Consider the following 17,242-nt stretch of genomic DNA (forward strand, 5'->3'; position numbering starts at 1 on the left):
TTGGTCTCAAGCCCCTCAAAGTCTTGGACTTGTCTTGGTCTCAACCCCTCAAAGTCTTGGTCTTGTCTTGGTCTCAACCCCCTCAAAGTCTTGGTCTTGTCTTGGTCTCAACCCCCTCAAAGTCTTGGACTTGTCTTGGTCTCAACCCCTCAAAGTCTTGGTCTTGTCTTGGTCTCAACCCCCTCAAAGTCTTGGACTTGTCTTGGTCTCAACCCCTCAAAGTCTTGGTCTTGTCTCGGTCTCAACTCAAAGTCTGGGTCTTGTCTTGTTCTCAACCCCCTCAAAGCCTTGGTTTTGTTTTGGTCTCAACTCAAAGTTTTGGTCTTGTCTTGGTCTTAACCCCCTCAAAGTCTTGGTCTTGTCTTGGTCTCAACTTAAAGTCTTGGTCTTGTCTTGGTCTCAACCCCTCAAAGTCTTGGTCTTGTCTTGGTCTCAACTTAAAGTCTTGGTCTTGGTCTCAACCCAGTCAAAGTTTTGGTCTTGTCTTGGTCTCAACCCCTCAAAGTCTTGGTCTGGTCTTGGTCTCAACCCCTCAAAGTCTTGGTCTGGTCTTGGTCTCAACCCCTCAAAGTCTTGGTCTTGTCTTGGTCTCAACCGCCTCAAAGTCTTGGTCTTGTCTTGGTCTCAACTTAAAGTCTTGGTCTTGTCTTGGTCTCAACCCCTCAAAGTCTTGGTCTTGTCTTGGTCTCAACTTAAAGTCTTGGTCTTGGTCTCAACCCAGTCAAAGTTTTGGTCTTGTCTTGGTCTCAACCCCCTTAAAGTCTTGATCTCGTCTTGGTCTCAACCCCTCAAAATCTTGGTCTGGTCTTGGTCTCAACCCCTCAAAGTCTTGGTCTGGTCTTGGTCTCAACCCCTCAAAGTCTTGGTCTGGTCTTGGTCTCAACCCCTCAAAGTCTTGGTCTTGTCTTGGTCTCAACCCCTCAAAGTCTTGGTCTTGTCTTGGTCTCAACCCCCTCAAAGTCTTGGTCTTGTCTTGGTCTCAACCCCCTCAAAGTCTTGGTCTTGGTCTCAACCCCTCAAAGTCTTGGTCTTGTCTTGGTCTCAACCCCTCAAAGTCTTGGACTTGGTCTTGGTCTCAACCCCTCAAAGTCTTGGTCTTGTCTTGGTCTCAACACACATTGTTCTTGGTCTCGGATTAGGTTGGCTTGACTACTTGAAAGTGCTTGCCAGTCTGAGTCCAAACATACCACCGCCATGTCTCTATTGTATACAATGTTCTGATGGCTAGGAAGTTGAAATGGCTGAATAAACCCCATTTATTGGCTGCTTGCTAGGCCGAGTTAAATGAGCCCGCCCCCAAGTCTCTAAGACATTCTGATGCAGAGATATATGATGTCACAAAGTTCCCGCTGGACAAAAATTGTACACCTGATCGCTTCACTTCGCAAGCACCACTAATACAAATTTCTATTTCAAAATTCCACTTGTAATTCAATTCGTTGCTTGCCGTTTCTTTGTAGTTGTTTGTGAACTTTTCTAGGCATTTCTGAATTAAAATTTGTTCTACTCCAAAATTTTTCAGTGTAGGTCAGTTTATATGAAATAACAACACCTCTATTACTCGCATCTTATAATTCAGCAATCTTTCTGCATGTAACGATGATGCAATGCTTCTCTCTGTGTTCAACGTCGATGGGTGGATTATATTAGACCCGCTTGGATAAAAACCTTGTTATGGTAGAATTAAAATAATCCTTTCAGGAGATCAGGACAGCATGACTGATGGAAATAAGGTGGAATGGGAGCTTAGATTCTCTACGGCTCAGGAGAGATGATGCTATTTTGGTGATCTCACAGGGGGATCTGAAGGGTGCTGAGGCTTTTTTGATGTCATATTTGTGGTAAACAAGGCAAATTAAAATATACACACAAAACTTGGCTAAAAATAGAAGTGTCAGATTTACTGAAGTAATGCAGCTTGTTTATGAATGGCATGTTGGGATAGAATTGTGTGAGTCTAAAAAATAATGTCAACTAATTCCTGGAGAACAAACAATAAGACATCTTTTATTCTTTGCAGATTAGGTTATAGGGTAAAATGCTATTTTTAAACAGTGTTTAAAAGCCTGGAGATGATGCTGAAAATTCAGTTTTGCCATAGTAGGAATAAATTACATTTTACAATATAGAAAATAGGGATGCACAATATATTGGCCACCATATCCATATTGGCCAATACAATAATTTTTTTATGTTATCGTTATCGGGCCAATAAGAAAATTTGGCCAATATCTTAAAGCCGATAAATAATGGATTATTTCCTTCAGCTGAGACACAGATGCGCACTGTTCTCCACGATGATTTTGAATTACTTGAAATATGATTGAAATGGAAAGGAAAAAATACAAGGAAAATACAGAAAAACAGTAAAGGTCAACATGTGCAGCGCAAGTCATATACATGAAATTATGTCAATAACATAAACATCAATATGATTGTGCTTGGGACATGGCTTTCAATGGTGAGACTTGTTTTTGTAATCAGGCTCTCAAAAATTATATAAAAATTTGGATTTAGATTTATCCGCCAATATATTGGTTATTATATATAATCCGCCAATATATTGGCATTCGAATATAAAGAATTATATATATATATATATATATATATATATATATATATATATATATATATATATATATATATATATATATATATATATATATATATATATATATATATATATATATATATATATATATATATATATATATATATATATATACAGGGAGTGCAGAATTATTAGGCACGTTGATTTTCTGATCATATTTTTTTTTTGGGAGTTCATTTTAGTCCATCCTGAAGTCCGTTTTGCAGAGATGGACTAAAAATGAACTCCCAAAACGTACTGCCAGATTCTGGAAGATTAATTCTTCAAACAGTGGTACTAGAGGATGTGGTGCTGGTCCTTCAAGAGTCACTCTCAACCTATCTGTCCATAAAGCCTATAAAAAAACCTTCTTCATGTATTTTACAACACTTCAGCTTATGATTCTTATCTAGTGGGGGTCATTTTTTAGGATTCTTTACCTAACTGAAGTCTCTGAGATCCTGACACCTTGCACTTCTGGAGACTCCAGGTAGGTTGCAGCTCTGGAAAATGGTGGCGCTGGAGACTAAAGGGTTCCTGATGGTTTCACCCTTAATTCTTCACCTTAATTCTTAATTCTTTTGCAGTTAACAGGTGTCTTTTCTTCACCACCTGTTTTTGTCAGATCCTGCTGACCCAACGAGCATTTCACTGTCCAATGGTCATGCCTTAACTGCAATGTCTAGTATTGCATTAGTATTGCATCCTTCTCATGGGCATTTAATACTTTTTGACTTTTCAGTCTGAGTTAAATCTCTTTTTTGGCTCAATTTATCTGTAAAAGAAAACATGCCTAATAATTCTGCACACCTGAATATAAGGTGATTTTCATTTCCAGCCTTCATGAACAATTATATATCACTTATCCATTATTAAATACTAAATCAATAGTAGTTATTAGGATTACTGTGGTTTGGAATTGGTCAAATGTGCCTGGAAAAAAAATATGATCAGAAAATCAACGTGCCTAATAATTCTGCACTCCCTGTATATTATATATATATATATATATATATATATATATATATATATATATATATATATATATATATATATATATATATATATATATATATATAGAGTGCTGTTTAATTGATTAATTGCGATTAATCGCATCCATAATAAAAGTTTGTGTTTACATAATATGTGTGTGAATTGTGTATAATTATTATGCATATATATATATATATATAGTCTGAAAAAAAGAAACCTCCTGCCTAAGTAATGCACAAATATGGAGTCTAATCAATGTTTATGTGTTTTTATCATGAAATAAAAGTCTATTATTACCACTGCACCCTTTTATTAGCTGATCATTACCTTGAAAGCCCATAATATAGAGGTAGTACAGTTGTGTAGGTCAGTGCATCCCACTCGCGTCATGCAGTGGTGTCAGCATGCAGCATGTCTAATTAGTGTTGTTTGTGAAAGCAAGGCATAAATATGGTTATCTCATACCCAAAGGGCCACTGAATGCCCCTACGGGCCCCTGCCATGTCTCAGCTCAGGCATGGCGATGGGCTTTTTTGACTTTTTACTAGTGTACTGAAGGACCGTGGGGGGCTCCCAGGGGCCCAAAGCTGGTGTTTTGCACCAGCAAGCTTGATATGCTTGTGAAAATCTGTAGTTGCTTTTGCACCTGATTGAGCTTGCAGTGAGAATGCATTTTTATTTGTTGGGAATAACAGTCAAAGACTCTGTAATATCTTGTATTAATGACTGAAAGTGCCATTGGTTTGAACAGACAAGACAGCAGAGGCACAGCACTATCACAGGCTGTGTGCGGTGTGGACAGCAAGTGTCCACGTCGGTCCGATCGTTTGCTGAGTCAGGAGGCACCCACTCGCGCTGGTCTTTCTGGTTTTCCTCTATATTCTTATCTCATTGACCCATGAGCTTTGCCGTTATGCTCAAGTGACGTCTGGTTTCAGGGCTCGGATCGCGCCATGCGTCCCGGGAAGCGCCGGATCCCTGTTTTCGGTGGAGTATGAACTTGTTTCTTCTAGCGCAGGATCCACTGGATATTTTCTGCCTGGATGTGTGTTTACACCCGGATCATTGCGCGCCTGACACTCTTTCACTTTTACAGCGCGTGTTTAATGAATGAACCGTTCGCTTTTTCATTCTGCTGACGGATTGTACCGTGTCCGACCTTCATTGCGGAAAACAGCCGGAGACTGATGTGAAAGCCCACCGCTGAAGTACGTGCTCCACGAGCCTTGTTCCAGCAGACGGCTGTTGTGATCATGTAAGTATGATTCATGCTTTGCCTTGACTGAAGACCCAATAGCGCAAAATTGACAGTTATGCTACGGTACCCTGACATAAATATCAATGCACTGTAACTGTTACTGTGCATTGACATTTGCACGCATGCATAGGCTGCGTGCAATAGCCTAATACTAATAATAACAAAAATAATTATATATAGAAATGGTAGATAAATAGACGTATACTATAATAATGTCTACTATATGTACTAGTCACACTATAATACATGCAAATATTAATGCACTATAACGTGCAATAATGCAAGCCATTTTGGGCTCTTAACTGTATGTTATTATTACATTTCGTCCCGGGCCCTGCATATTTGAGCAATGACCCTGCTCACACACACAAAAAAAATAAAAATAATAATAATATTGTTTTTTTATTTACCATAAAAATGCTTTGTCTTTTTTAATATAGGCTGTATTAAATATTCTCATTAATTTGTAAATTCATACTTATCTTTTTTATCTTTAACTTTATTTTACAGTAAAATTATACACACACACACACACACACACACACACACACACACACACACACACACACACACACACACACACACACACACACACACACACACACACACACACACACACACACACACACACACATATAAATACATATATTGTATATATATATATCACTCAAAAAAAATGGTGCTATATGGCACTAAAAGTGGTTCTTGGTTCGTAATCATAGGGGAACCACTTTTGGTGCTATATATATAGCACCATATCTTAACATGTTCTATATATGATATATGATAGTATATCAGTCAGCGGTGCTATCACCTCAGCCAAAGAACCGGTGAAGAACCACTGAAGCACATAGATTGGTGCTATACAGCGCTTAAAGTGGTTCCCCTGTGATTACGTGCACATGCGTATGTATGTGTGTGTATATACACACACATACATACATATATTGTATATATATATATCTGTGTGTGTGTGCGCACGTCTGTGTAATATGTGTATAGTATACAGTATATACACACGCACATAGACATACTGTATATATTTAGAATATATATATATATATATATATATATATATATATATATATATATATATATATATACACACAGACATATATAGGTTACTTATAGTTATTCAGTTTTTACATTCTTTTTCTGTTAAAATTACTAAACAAATTATATATATATATATATATATATATATATATATATATATATATATATATATATATATATATATATATATATATATATATATATATATATATATATATATATATATATATATATATATATATATATATATATATATATATATCATTTTGAATGGTTAGATTCTGCTTCCTCTGTCAATTGTTTACAGGTAATTCATAATTTTTACTCGCAAAAGCCGTACATTTTACAGTATTTTACATTTCTTCACCATACATGGTAACTCACAGGTTTCTTCTGTAAAAATTACAAACATTTTTACATTGTAGAGAGAGTTAGTGAATGACTGCTGTGACTGCCTGTATACAGGAAAAAAAAAACGGTTGGATTGTAACTTAAACCGCTGCAGGTCTATACACATAGTGGCCCTGGGCAGTGAGTGTCCTGGAGGTGGTCCTGGGGAGGAGACGGCCGGCCCGGGACAGATCCAAAGTGGTTTGTTGTGGAGTTACCTGGGCCATGGAGCTCGGGAATTGGATCCAAACTCCATGACGCCGTCAAGACATCCCCTGAACCCTGCATTTATGGAGTACCAGTCCAGAGTATTCGGGGATGTCAGAGTGATGGTGCGGGATTGTCCCAGCTGGGTGAGTAACAGAATGAATGAGAGAGGGATGATGGGATTCAAAAGCAGGATTAAGGTTTCTGCAGACTCCAGGAAGGGAGTTGTTTCCGCCTGATTGAGGAATTTAGCTACAGCAGTGATATCCGTAAGCTGATTGGAGGACAGGATGCTTATAAACTGAGATATGCCCTCTTAAACATCCCAGGTCATTTCATCCTTAGTTTTAATTGCAGGACCTTTTGGACAGTGACTGGGCGAGCGTGCGGAGCGTTCTGGAGCAGGCCGACATCGTGGTCATTAAGTACTCGGTCAACGACAAACTGGCCTTTCAACAGGTCAGAAACGGCTATGCTCCAAGACTTCGCCCTCTTCTTCGGCACTGGGGTCTTCCTGTGATTCTGGTAGCCATTGGGGCGAGACTAAATGGTGAGACGTGATTGCATTCGTTTAGAGTGAATTTAATGTATTTTTCTCTATTATGAAGTTTTAAAGAAAAACAAATGATAGTCAGCCTTATGCAGTGCAGATGTGGGAGATAATGGACTTAATGGAAACAATTTAACTAAACTCTGGTTAAAAATTGGCTTATGGTTTTGCTTGTGGAATGTGAGTTTAAGTACTGTAAGCAGAGCAAATAATGTCAAGTGGTAATGATGGTATGCATTTAAGCCTAATTACTTCATGTCAATCAAAGTATTAGCCATTTGAATTGACTTTTAAACATTACTAAAATGACAAAATGCAACATTCAATTCATTTAAATGGATGAAACATATAGGAACACTGCTATGCCTGCTACTGCGATTTCGGCAATCCTATAAGATCATTACAAATCACACTGTACGACATGGATCTAATAAACTTGGGTACGACATCTATGTAGACTATACGATGATGAAACCTATTGCATTTTGGCAATTGTGGTTTTATGTGGACTATGCACACGCTGGACACGGTCATGGCTAGGGACAAGAGGTCAACTTGGCATGCCAGTTTTGGCAAATCGAGCTTGAGGTAAGGAGTAGTGCCATGTCGCGTTGATCAATACGCCATTTCATGTTGCATTTTTATTGGCTAGTCAGTAGATGTAGGTCGTAGCAGCAAACACACTGAGATGATCATGCAAAATTTCTGACACGGTGATGATCGCAGGCTATCATTGGTCATAAGACCGTGACAATGGCTATCTTTAAATCTCTCTCATTATATGGAGTAGGACAGAAATCACCATGATTGACTGTCTTGAACAGCCCAAAATCGTACAACCGGGCATAACTGATCTTCAAAAGCAGCACAGCATATGAGAAGATTCTGACTTCAAGGAAAATGAAAAAGTCTGATTGAGCTGAGATTTGGCACTCTTTTGATGTGCTGAGCGCGGTTGCGCCGTGAGCGTTTGTTGAATATGCTCATAGGTAAACATTTATAGACTCAAAGCACTTAGACCACAGATTTGGCTTCATTCGCTGTAAAAGCGGCGGCTCTCTGCTCACTGCATGACCTTTGAGATGTATAATTCATTAAGATGTGATTCCATCCAGCTACATCATTTATCCCAGAAGGATAATGGAGCAGGGACGAACACATTGCAAAAAGTTCCTGTAGCGCAGGCTTTCTCGGACTGGGGTTCGTGAGTTGATGAAAAGCTAATAATTACTTAAAGGGTTACTTCAGCGATTAGCATAAAGCTTTGTATCAGTAGAAACCTGGTAGTATATTAAAATTATGGTACTTTCCCCCCTCATATCTCCCTGAGACGAGAGAATTATGCATTTTATTTCTGGAAAAAATCCTCCGATCGTCATTTTGCGTCATCGGAAGATTTTTTGGCCAGAGGCTAGAGACTACAGCAAGTAGAAGGAGCTGTTCCGCATGTTTTCAACCCGCCCGCAGGGGAGGGATCTCACTCACAGAATGTAAATGCGTACGGCCGCTCGACTCGGGCATTCATAACGGAGCAGTGCGGAGCAAAGTGAGTGTTACAACTTTTCAATGAATTCCAATGAAAGTTTAGCTTCCATAGGCATGAACTGAAAACGCGCCAGACTGGACACGCGTCGTGAATGACTGCCGCGCTTCCCTCAGCTCTGCTCAGCTCTTCGCTCTCGTGATGAATGAAATCTGACACCTGCTGCGTTTGTGCCGTGACTTTCGTTCGGCTCACTCACACGTTATTGAAAAGACACGTTCGGTTTTTAATTGTAGAGTCTATTCTCTAACTGAACAAAATTATTTTATTACTATGAAAATCAAAACAACGGTGGGGGCGGTGTCATGGTGGGCAAGTGATAACCAGTTGCCGTGGCTGTGGGAGTGGCCTCGTTGGGCAGCGAAGCAAGTGCATTCTGGGAGTTGTTGTCTTTCATCCACATGTGACACAAATATACATTTTCTGTCTTTTCTCAGTCTAGAAGACACCAAATTCAAAAATAATTTCACATTTCTACTACATAAATGACCCAGTTTAAATACACATTCATGTTACCAGCGCTGAAGTACCCCTTTAAATTATACAAATGTAATATTATGCAAGTTGCTAGGTCTTACAGGTGGGGATCATACATTACATTACTTAGAAAAGCAACAAGCATGTGTGTATTACAAATGGCGCAGAATGAGTTATGCACAAAGTTTAAAGGGATAGTTCACCCAAAAATGAAAATTCTGTCATCATTTACTCACCCTCAAGTTGTTCCAAACCTGTATGAATTTCTTATGTTGGTCAACAAACAGTTGAGGGGCCCCATTGAAAAAATGACTATGGAAGTTAATGAAACCCATCAACTGTCACCCTCATGTTATTCTAAAATTGTATTACTTTCTTTTTCCTATAGCTACGTTTACATGCACCCAAATAATCAGTTTGTAATCAGATTGATGGCTCAATTGGATTGAAATGCCACCATTTAAAAATCTCAGTCGATCCAATTAAAGGTGCACTATGTAACATTTTTGCAGTAAAATATCCAAAAACCACAATGCCAGTGTTTTATATTTTGTTCAGTTGAGTACTTACAATATCTCAAATGTTTCCAACTATTTGTAAATATGATAAACAAAGCTGCGTTACCTCATACTCATGACCGGAAAAGCGGAAGTGCGCCGGCGACTGTGGCATAATAACAGTCCCGCTACTCGCGAGGCGTGTGTTCCGCTCTTCTTATTAACAATCGCTACAACGGCCTTGCTCAGCTCCCAAAACACTCGGTCCTGCTCTGCTTCATACTACAGTAACGTTAATAATCGCATCCATGAACATGTTTTCTGCCCGAGTCCTATCCCGATTCTTTTCCACCGGCTGTGAGGTGAAGACCACATGTCCCAAGATTCTGCGCTCAAACGTGGCGTCATCAAACTACACCTTTGTTTTGAATAGGCGACCTCTTGTGGACGGAAAAGTTACATAGTGCAGCTTTAAGCTGGATATGAATGACATTTCTAGGAAGGGTGTAGACCTTAAATAATCCGATCAACAGGGAAAAAAATAAGCATGTAAACACATGAATCTGACTAGTTTCTTAATCGAATTCAAAAATACCTAGCATGCATTTGCAGTGCCATGATGCGTACATTTACATACGCTTTATGCCAGGTGAATGTTCATATGCGTATTATCTCCTGTCTTACGAACTGGTCAGTGGATGACTAAATTACTAAATATTTGCCGAAAACTCTTCTTTGTCTTTTTAGATATGTCTTCAGTTCAAGGCAAAAAATACAATTATGCTCACAGCAGCAATGGTGACATTCTCGCGGTTCTGGACGTAGCTGGACGATGAAGTTTTGTTCTGAATACATGTAAATGAATGCTCATGTAAAGGAATATGTGAATTGGATTTGCAACATTTAGTGTTCATAAAAGAACTTTCAGAAGCTGAAAATGAATTGGATTTATTCAGACCCTCATGGCTTTCAATATTTTTTTTTAAAAGTTCTACAGAAGAAATAGCCATGCAGGTTTGAGTTGACGACGAGTTGAGTAAACGGTGCCAGAATTTAAATTTTTGGATGAAATATACCTTTAGGGCTTTGTTTATTTCTAGTATAAGTATGAGCAAGTACTAATATGCCAATGAATTTGTGCCATGATAATCGTGCTGTATTTCCCATTGCTCGGTCATGGAGAGACCCGAGGCAAAATGAGAGTGTAAACATGGCCAATACATGCTCACACAGTACATCTTTTTCCATTTCTCTGGGGTTTTTCTTTTATCGGCTACAGTGATTCATACCTCTTCTCCTGCCTGTGCCCTGCTCACGTCTTTCACTTCCACTCTTTCATTCTCACTCCATCTATCTCTCTCTCCATTTAGCTGTCTTTTCTTGCTATCATTTTACTGGCTCTTCTTTTCCCTTAGGCATTCACCCTACTGGCCGGCCAACTCCTCTTACACACACACACACACACATACACACTTTGTTTTTATCCAGCTATCCTGCTCTCTCATTCTGTCACTGCCACTCTCTCTTCACCCGTCCGCACAAACACATACTGATGTTTAAATTTACGCTGGTATAAACTTGAGCTGGCGTGCGTTGTTACGTAATAAAAACTCGGATTCCGTCGCTCCATATGTCTGCCAGTTGACATGGCTCTGAATGTTATGTACTCTCTGTCAGTACGAGTCGAGATGTTTGCCTGCTTTATTTGGTCCCTTGCTCTACAAATGTCATTTGTGCTGTGCATCAGTAATACGTTTGCATATATCATGTTTTTATTGTGTTCCCCACTGTCATTTTCCAGATGAGGGCCCACCGTGCACATGTCCACTGTGTGCGTCCGACTGGAGCAGCTGTGTGCCCCACAGCGAGGGACTCCAGCTGTCCAGGGACCTGGGGGCCACTTACCTGGAGCTGCCCTCTCTGAACAACTTTTTTGTGGGTCGTTACTTTGGCAGCGTGGTAAGTGTCTCTTTCTCTCTTAATCATTGTTAAGAAGTCTCATTAGTATGCAGAGGAACTGAACTTGAGGTTTAGTGGTTCCGGGCTGGTAACCATAAGGTTGGATGTTCAAACCTAGTAAGGGGTAATTTATAAACTCCATGCCTGGGGTGAAACATAAAACCCATCCATCACCACTGAGACCGTGAGCCCCGGTTGCTCCAGGGGGACTGTAATAAGTGTTTTGTAAGTCAATTTGTATAAAAGCTTCTGCTAAAAGGCTAATTAGAATTTATATTTTGGGAGTGTTTAAGGTTTCTCAACAGTATCTATGACATGCAATAAGGAGGCAATCATTTTCTCATTCTTATGCTGGTAAACACAAGCAAATGTTTACAGAAATTCTCTTACAATGGAAGTCTATGGGGCAAAGCATTCCGGAAAGAACCCTTAAAGGCACAATATGTACGATTTTTGGATTAAAATATACAAAAACCACCAGAACAATGTTATATATATATTTTATATACAAAGCTAGACGTGGATTATCCCGCTTATACCATGGTCATTTGCCATCATTGACAACTTAAAGCTGTTATTGATGTTTGCTGCACAATATTTGACCGAAGGGTAAAACTGACAGTTATTTTTGTCAGATACAGCTCGTCAGATTCTGCCTGCTTTGGATCAGACCCAGAGATAAAGTGCTTCAACGAAAACAGCGTGTTAATATAGAACGGTTGTGCTTTAAACAGCCGTTGAATTATTAGAAAAATGATGCGGTCACAGCGCGAAGCAGAGTGGCCGTTACACCTTGGATGCGCTTTATTTTTCAATAATTCAGTGAATTCAGTGACTCCCTGGAGTCAATTATTGCGCTAATAGTATGGTTACCACACCTCAAAACATTGTTGATTCATTTAGATTATTTACTTCAAGACATTTGTCAGGTTTTGTCCTTAAAACGCTCTTGCGTGCAGGACTTATTTCTAAACCCAAGCCTCCGTTGCCAATTCCAAAACTTAATTTTAGAGCTAGTAATGGAGGCTTGAGCTATTGATAGCAGACTAATGCAGTTATTAATGCGTTATAAAGTTATTAGGGAGAGAATTTCCTCAGTCTGTGCGTCTCTTTTAACAGTGTTCGGCAGCAGCGTCTACTAATATGAAACTGTAAGAACAGAAGTGTCTTGTGAGAAATGTCTTGTAGCTTTTAAAGGGTTAGTTCACCCAAAAATGAAAATTATGTCATTAATTACTTACCCTCATGTCGTTCGACACCCGTGAGACCTCCGTTCATCTTCGGAACACAAATGAAGATATTTTAGTTGAAATCCGATCGCTCAGAAAGGCCTCCATTGGCACAATGCACGTTACACTCTCAAGACCCATAAAAGGTACTAAAGACGTTGTTACAAAGTCCATCTCATTACAGTGGTTCTACAATAACTTTATAAAGTGACGAGAATAGTTTTTGTGCGCAAAAAAACCCTAAATAACGACTTATATCATGATGACCGATTTCAAAACAAGGCATCATGAATTTCGAAGCATTATGAATCAGCGAGTCGATTCAGCGAAGCAAAACACGGGCCGTGTCTGTGCGTCGCCTATCAATGACATCATACCCATGTTACCCTCAATTTTTTACAATTTTTAAAATCTTTTCGGTTTTATTTTGTAGAAACCATGGAAACACTTTAATATATTATGTGTTTTATTAGACAGGCGAGCAACTGTTTGGATACATTCATCGGCAGAAAACGAACCATTGTTATATAGTTCAAAACAGTTAGTCTTATTGTTTAAATCTCGTTTTCTTGATTTAACATGTTTTACAATGCCTAATATCGATCTAGCTTACAGCATGCAACAAGTGTCTCATGGTAGCCGCAGAGCGAACGCACAGAGAAGCATTATAACATAACTTTCAACACACTCAAATAATGTATCTCATATGATAAAACAGCGCTGCATAAGCATGATCGGAACAAACAGAAGTGGTCGTCTGCGGCATAATAAAAACTCTGCGAAATCCAGGAATCATCAAGCTATGCCTTTGCTTTGAATAAGCGACCTCTAGTGACGAAAAATTACATATTGTGGCTTTAAAGGGATAGTTCACCCAAAAAGGAAAATTAGCCCTTGATTTACTCACCCTCAAGTCATCCGAGGTGTATATGACATTCTTCTTTCTGACGAATAAAATCTGAGTTATATTAAAATTTTTCTGGCTAATCCAAGCTTTATAATAGCAGTAATAGTTGCTCTGTTTTTGAAGTTCATAAAAATGCATCTGTCCGTCAAATAACGTGCTCCAGGGTGTTAATAAAGGCCCTCTGAAGCGAATCGATGCGTTTGTGTAAGAAAAATATCCATATTAAAAAAATTATTTCATTTTTTTCTATGGCTCTGCATCAGCTGTCCTCGCGCCATCACTTCCGGCAAAAAAGGTCAAAATTCATGCAAAATACGGCGCGATCATAGATATATACATAGATTCCTCATTAGTGCCTGCGCGGATCGGTCGAATGAGGCATCTACGTATATATATCTTTGATCACGCTAGTATTTTGACCTTATTTGCCGGAAGTTATGGCGCTGGGAATACTAGATGACATTCGTCTGATAAGAGGTAAAAAAATTATCACAGAAACTGATCGTTTCGTGTCTTAAGACATCAATGTGTTGCCACGAGCCGCATGGTTTAATAAGGATTCGTATGTCTATGTGTTTTTACTCTCATTGCTCTCATACTCTAAAATATCCCCATTGACATGCATTATACGACTATCACACTGCAACGGTTGGAGTTAAAACTCTTCATTTGTGTTCTACTGAAGAAACAAAGACACCTACATCTTGGATGCCCTGGGGGTAAGCAGATAAACATAAACATTTCGTTTTTGGGTGAACTATCCCTTTAAGTTAGTGCTAGATGCTGATGTAAACTCCAAATATATAAAATATGCATAATCGGCCAATACTGATAAATGTTTTGAAAAAAAATTCACCAGATAACTGGTATACAGTGTAAAAAGTTTGTTTTCTTGTGATCGCAACATAATTTTCTTTTGATCTTGATCTAATAAAAATGGTTTGTTTTTGATTTAATGGTCAAAAGCTTCTTACTCAAAATTCACTAAAAGAAAACATACTCTATCCATTCCTGTTTTGGAACTCAAACAAGGTACTACTTTCATTAATCTGCTAATCTCGCCCCATAGACTTCTTCTGTAAGTGCATAACTGTAAAAATTCATTTTTGTGTATTGACAGCTGAAAATTATTTTCTGTGGCAATTGAGAGCTTGTCACAGATGCTGTATTGTACATGCATGAAATACACTGCAAACTCCATGAACCACTTTTCAGACAATTTACCCATAATGCACGTATCCCTCCTATTTAACATGTAGCGCTAATATATCAATATTGGCACATAGTGTAAACAAAATGCTATTTGTTACTATTTAAATTTAGTGCAAAATGTATCTACCACTATTCACACTCTGGGGACATAGCATTTAACAAAAAATGGTCTAAATTAGTACCTATAGGGTACTAATATGAAACTTTTTGGGGTAGATTAGTAACAAAGTTGTCCTTTTAATGGTACTGCCTCAGCGACAAGCTGTTGTTCCCCTAGAGGTAAAATGTTGGCACATTTTTTGACAGAGCACTTAGATGTAAATAGCCACAAAAATCACATCATATTTTGTCTTGGTGTGATTGTGGTATGTTATTTACATGCTTGCCTTTGAATCCTTTCAGCTGGAGTACTTCATGATCCAATGTCTGAAGCAGAAAGCCAAAGAACGGCCAGACAAACGGCGGGGTCACAGGCTTAACGAGCCCCGCCCCCCTCATTTGGACCAGCCAGGTAAGTGGCTGCTGAGATTTTACCTTATTATTATGTAGATTATATGTCTAGTGTTTGTATTTGAAGTCGTCCTCGCATTTTACTAAAGTATATTTACGCATCTTTCGACTTTTCTGTTTCCCTTCAAACCTGCATAATTTTTGCTAATCTCACTAATAACGACTTGCAATTTGCTGGGCATCTTATCTCTGCAAACCACTCGGGCAGCACAATATGCACCAAATGGCAATATTCATCAGTAACTGAGTCGATGTACTCGTCTGCCATTTAGATAAAGGATTGTCTGCTGAAGTCTATAGCGTTCTGTACAAGATGAGCATTGCTACCAGCACTGACACTTAGAACGAGAAGCCAAAGCTTTCTGTAGTTTGCTGGTGTGGCTCCAGCACCACTTAGGCTCTTTTTATAGTGCACAGCCCATAAAATATGAAGGGTATTGAATCCTGGGAAACCATTTGTGTGGCCTCAAATGAATGGTTATGGACGAGTGCGTAAAAGTACAGCAGTAATTTATCAAAAATGCGCCTATAATACAGACATGGGGAATAAATAACATCTGTTTGTTGTACTATTTATTTTTAACACCTGGTGTTAAAGGGTAAGTTAAGCCAAAAAATTAAAATAAGCTTACGCATCTGACGAGCGTAAATGGTGTGCAATGTCGTCAGACGTAGCGTAAGCATTTTGAACTGAGAAGCGGTAGGCCTACACTTTTTCTGTAAGTTGAATACGGAAGGCGAGCGGCTGGAAGCTGGATAATTTACTTTATAAAGTTTTAAATATGGATATTTTTCTTACAGAAAACGCATAGATTCGCATAGAACCAGGACATTTTTTAATATAACTACGATTTTATTCGTCTGAAAGTAGAATTTCATATACTCATGGGCTAATTTTCATTTTTGGATGAACTAACCCCTTAATGTGCCCTTCGCTGCCTTTTCCTGTTGCTCCCGTCTTATTACAGTATCCCTTACTCATCCCATCTTTCTCTGCTTCGCTTGTCTCATCATTCTCTTTCTCCACCTTGTTTCCATCACACTAAAAAATTCCTTACCTATCAGCCTCCTCTGCTTAGCTCGCTTTGTTTCTCCCTCTCTCTCACCTATTCTTTTTTATCTGCCTCACGTTCACATCCTTTTGTGCTTCCAGAACCCCTCTACAGGAAACAAATTAGATCTTTTTAATATCTCGCTTGTTTCTCCTAGACAGCATTGAATTTCAATTGAGCAGTTGTGAGCAATATTGAACACAGGCAATTAAACATACTTTGAAAATGCATTGGAAATAGAGGTTTAGCATACTTGTTTCAACATACTATGATTTGGCATTTGTGCATATTATTTTGTATTCTAATTCCAATGTAAGCAAGTAAAATTAAAAAGGAAAAAATCATTTAACTATCATTTTTAACTCGAAAAGTATGAATGTTGACAAAAAATGTTCATTAAAGGGTTAGTTCACCCAAAAATGAAAATTCTGTCATTAATTACTTACCCTCATGTCGTTCGACACCCGTAAGACCTCCGTTCATCTTCGGAACAGAAATGAAGATATTTTAGTTGAAATCTGATGGCTCTGAAAGGCCTCCATTGGCACAATGCACTTTACACTCTCAAGACCCTTAAAAGTTACTAGAGACGTCGTTACAAAGTCCATCTCACTACAGTGGTTCTAAATAAAATAACTTTATAAATCGGCGAGAATAGTTTTTGTGCGCAAAAAAACCCTAAATAACGACTTACATAGTGATGACGATTTCAAAACAAGGCATCATGAAGCTTCGAAGCATTATGAATCAATGAGCCGAATGATGATTCGGATCGCGTGTCAAACCGCCAAACTGCTGAAATTTGGCGATTC

At 38.7% G+C, this 17,242-nt stretch overlaps 1 protein-coding gene across 1 annotated transcript in view; it reads left to right on the forward strand.

Moving 5' to 3' along the window:
• Window positions 1–4,305: 4,305 nt before the first annotated feature.
• rhobtb3 (Rho related BTB domain containing 3) overlaps window positions 4,306–17,242 on the forward strand; it is a gene marked incomplete at both ends in the record, with an annotated part of 29,588 nt that continues 16,651 nt past the window's right edge. The window contains 5 exons of the mRNA XM_079834588.1: window positions 4,306–4,400; window positions 6,403–6,640; window positions 6,852–7,044; window positions 11,363–11,520; window positions 15,271–15,379. Coding sequence (XP_079690714.1) covers window positions 4,306–4,400; window positions 6,403–6,640; window positions 6,852–7,044; window positions 11,363–11,520; window positions 15,271–15,379 — 793 coding nt within the window. The remainder of the gene's footprint in view (window positions 4,401–6,402; window positions 6,641–6,851; window positions 7,045–11,362; window positions 11,521–15,270; window positions 15,380–17,242) is intronic.

Source organism: Gobio gobio (genome assembly GCF_949357685.1).
Source record: "Gobio gobio genome assembly, chromosome: 14".
NCBI lineage: Eukaryota > Metazoa > Chordata > Actinopteri > Cypriniformes > Gobionidae > Gobio > Gobio gobio.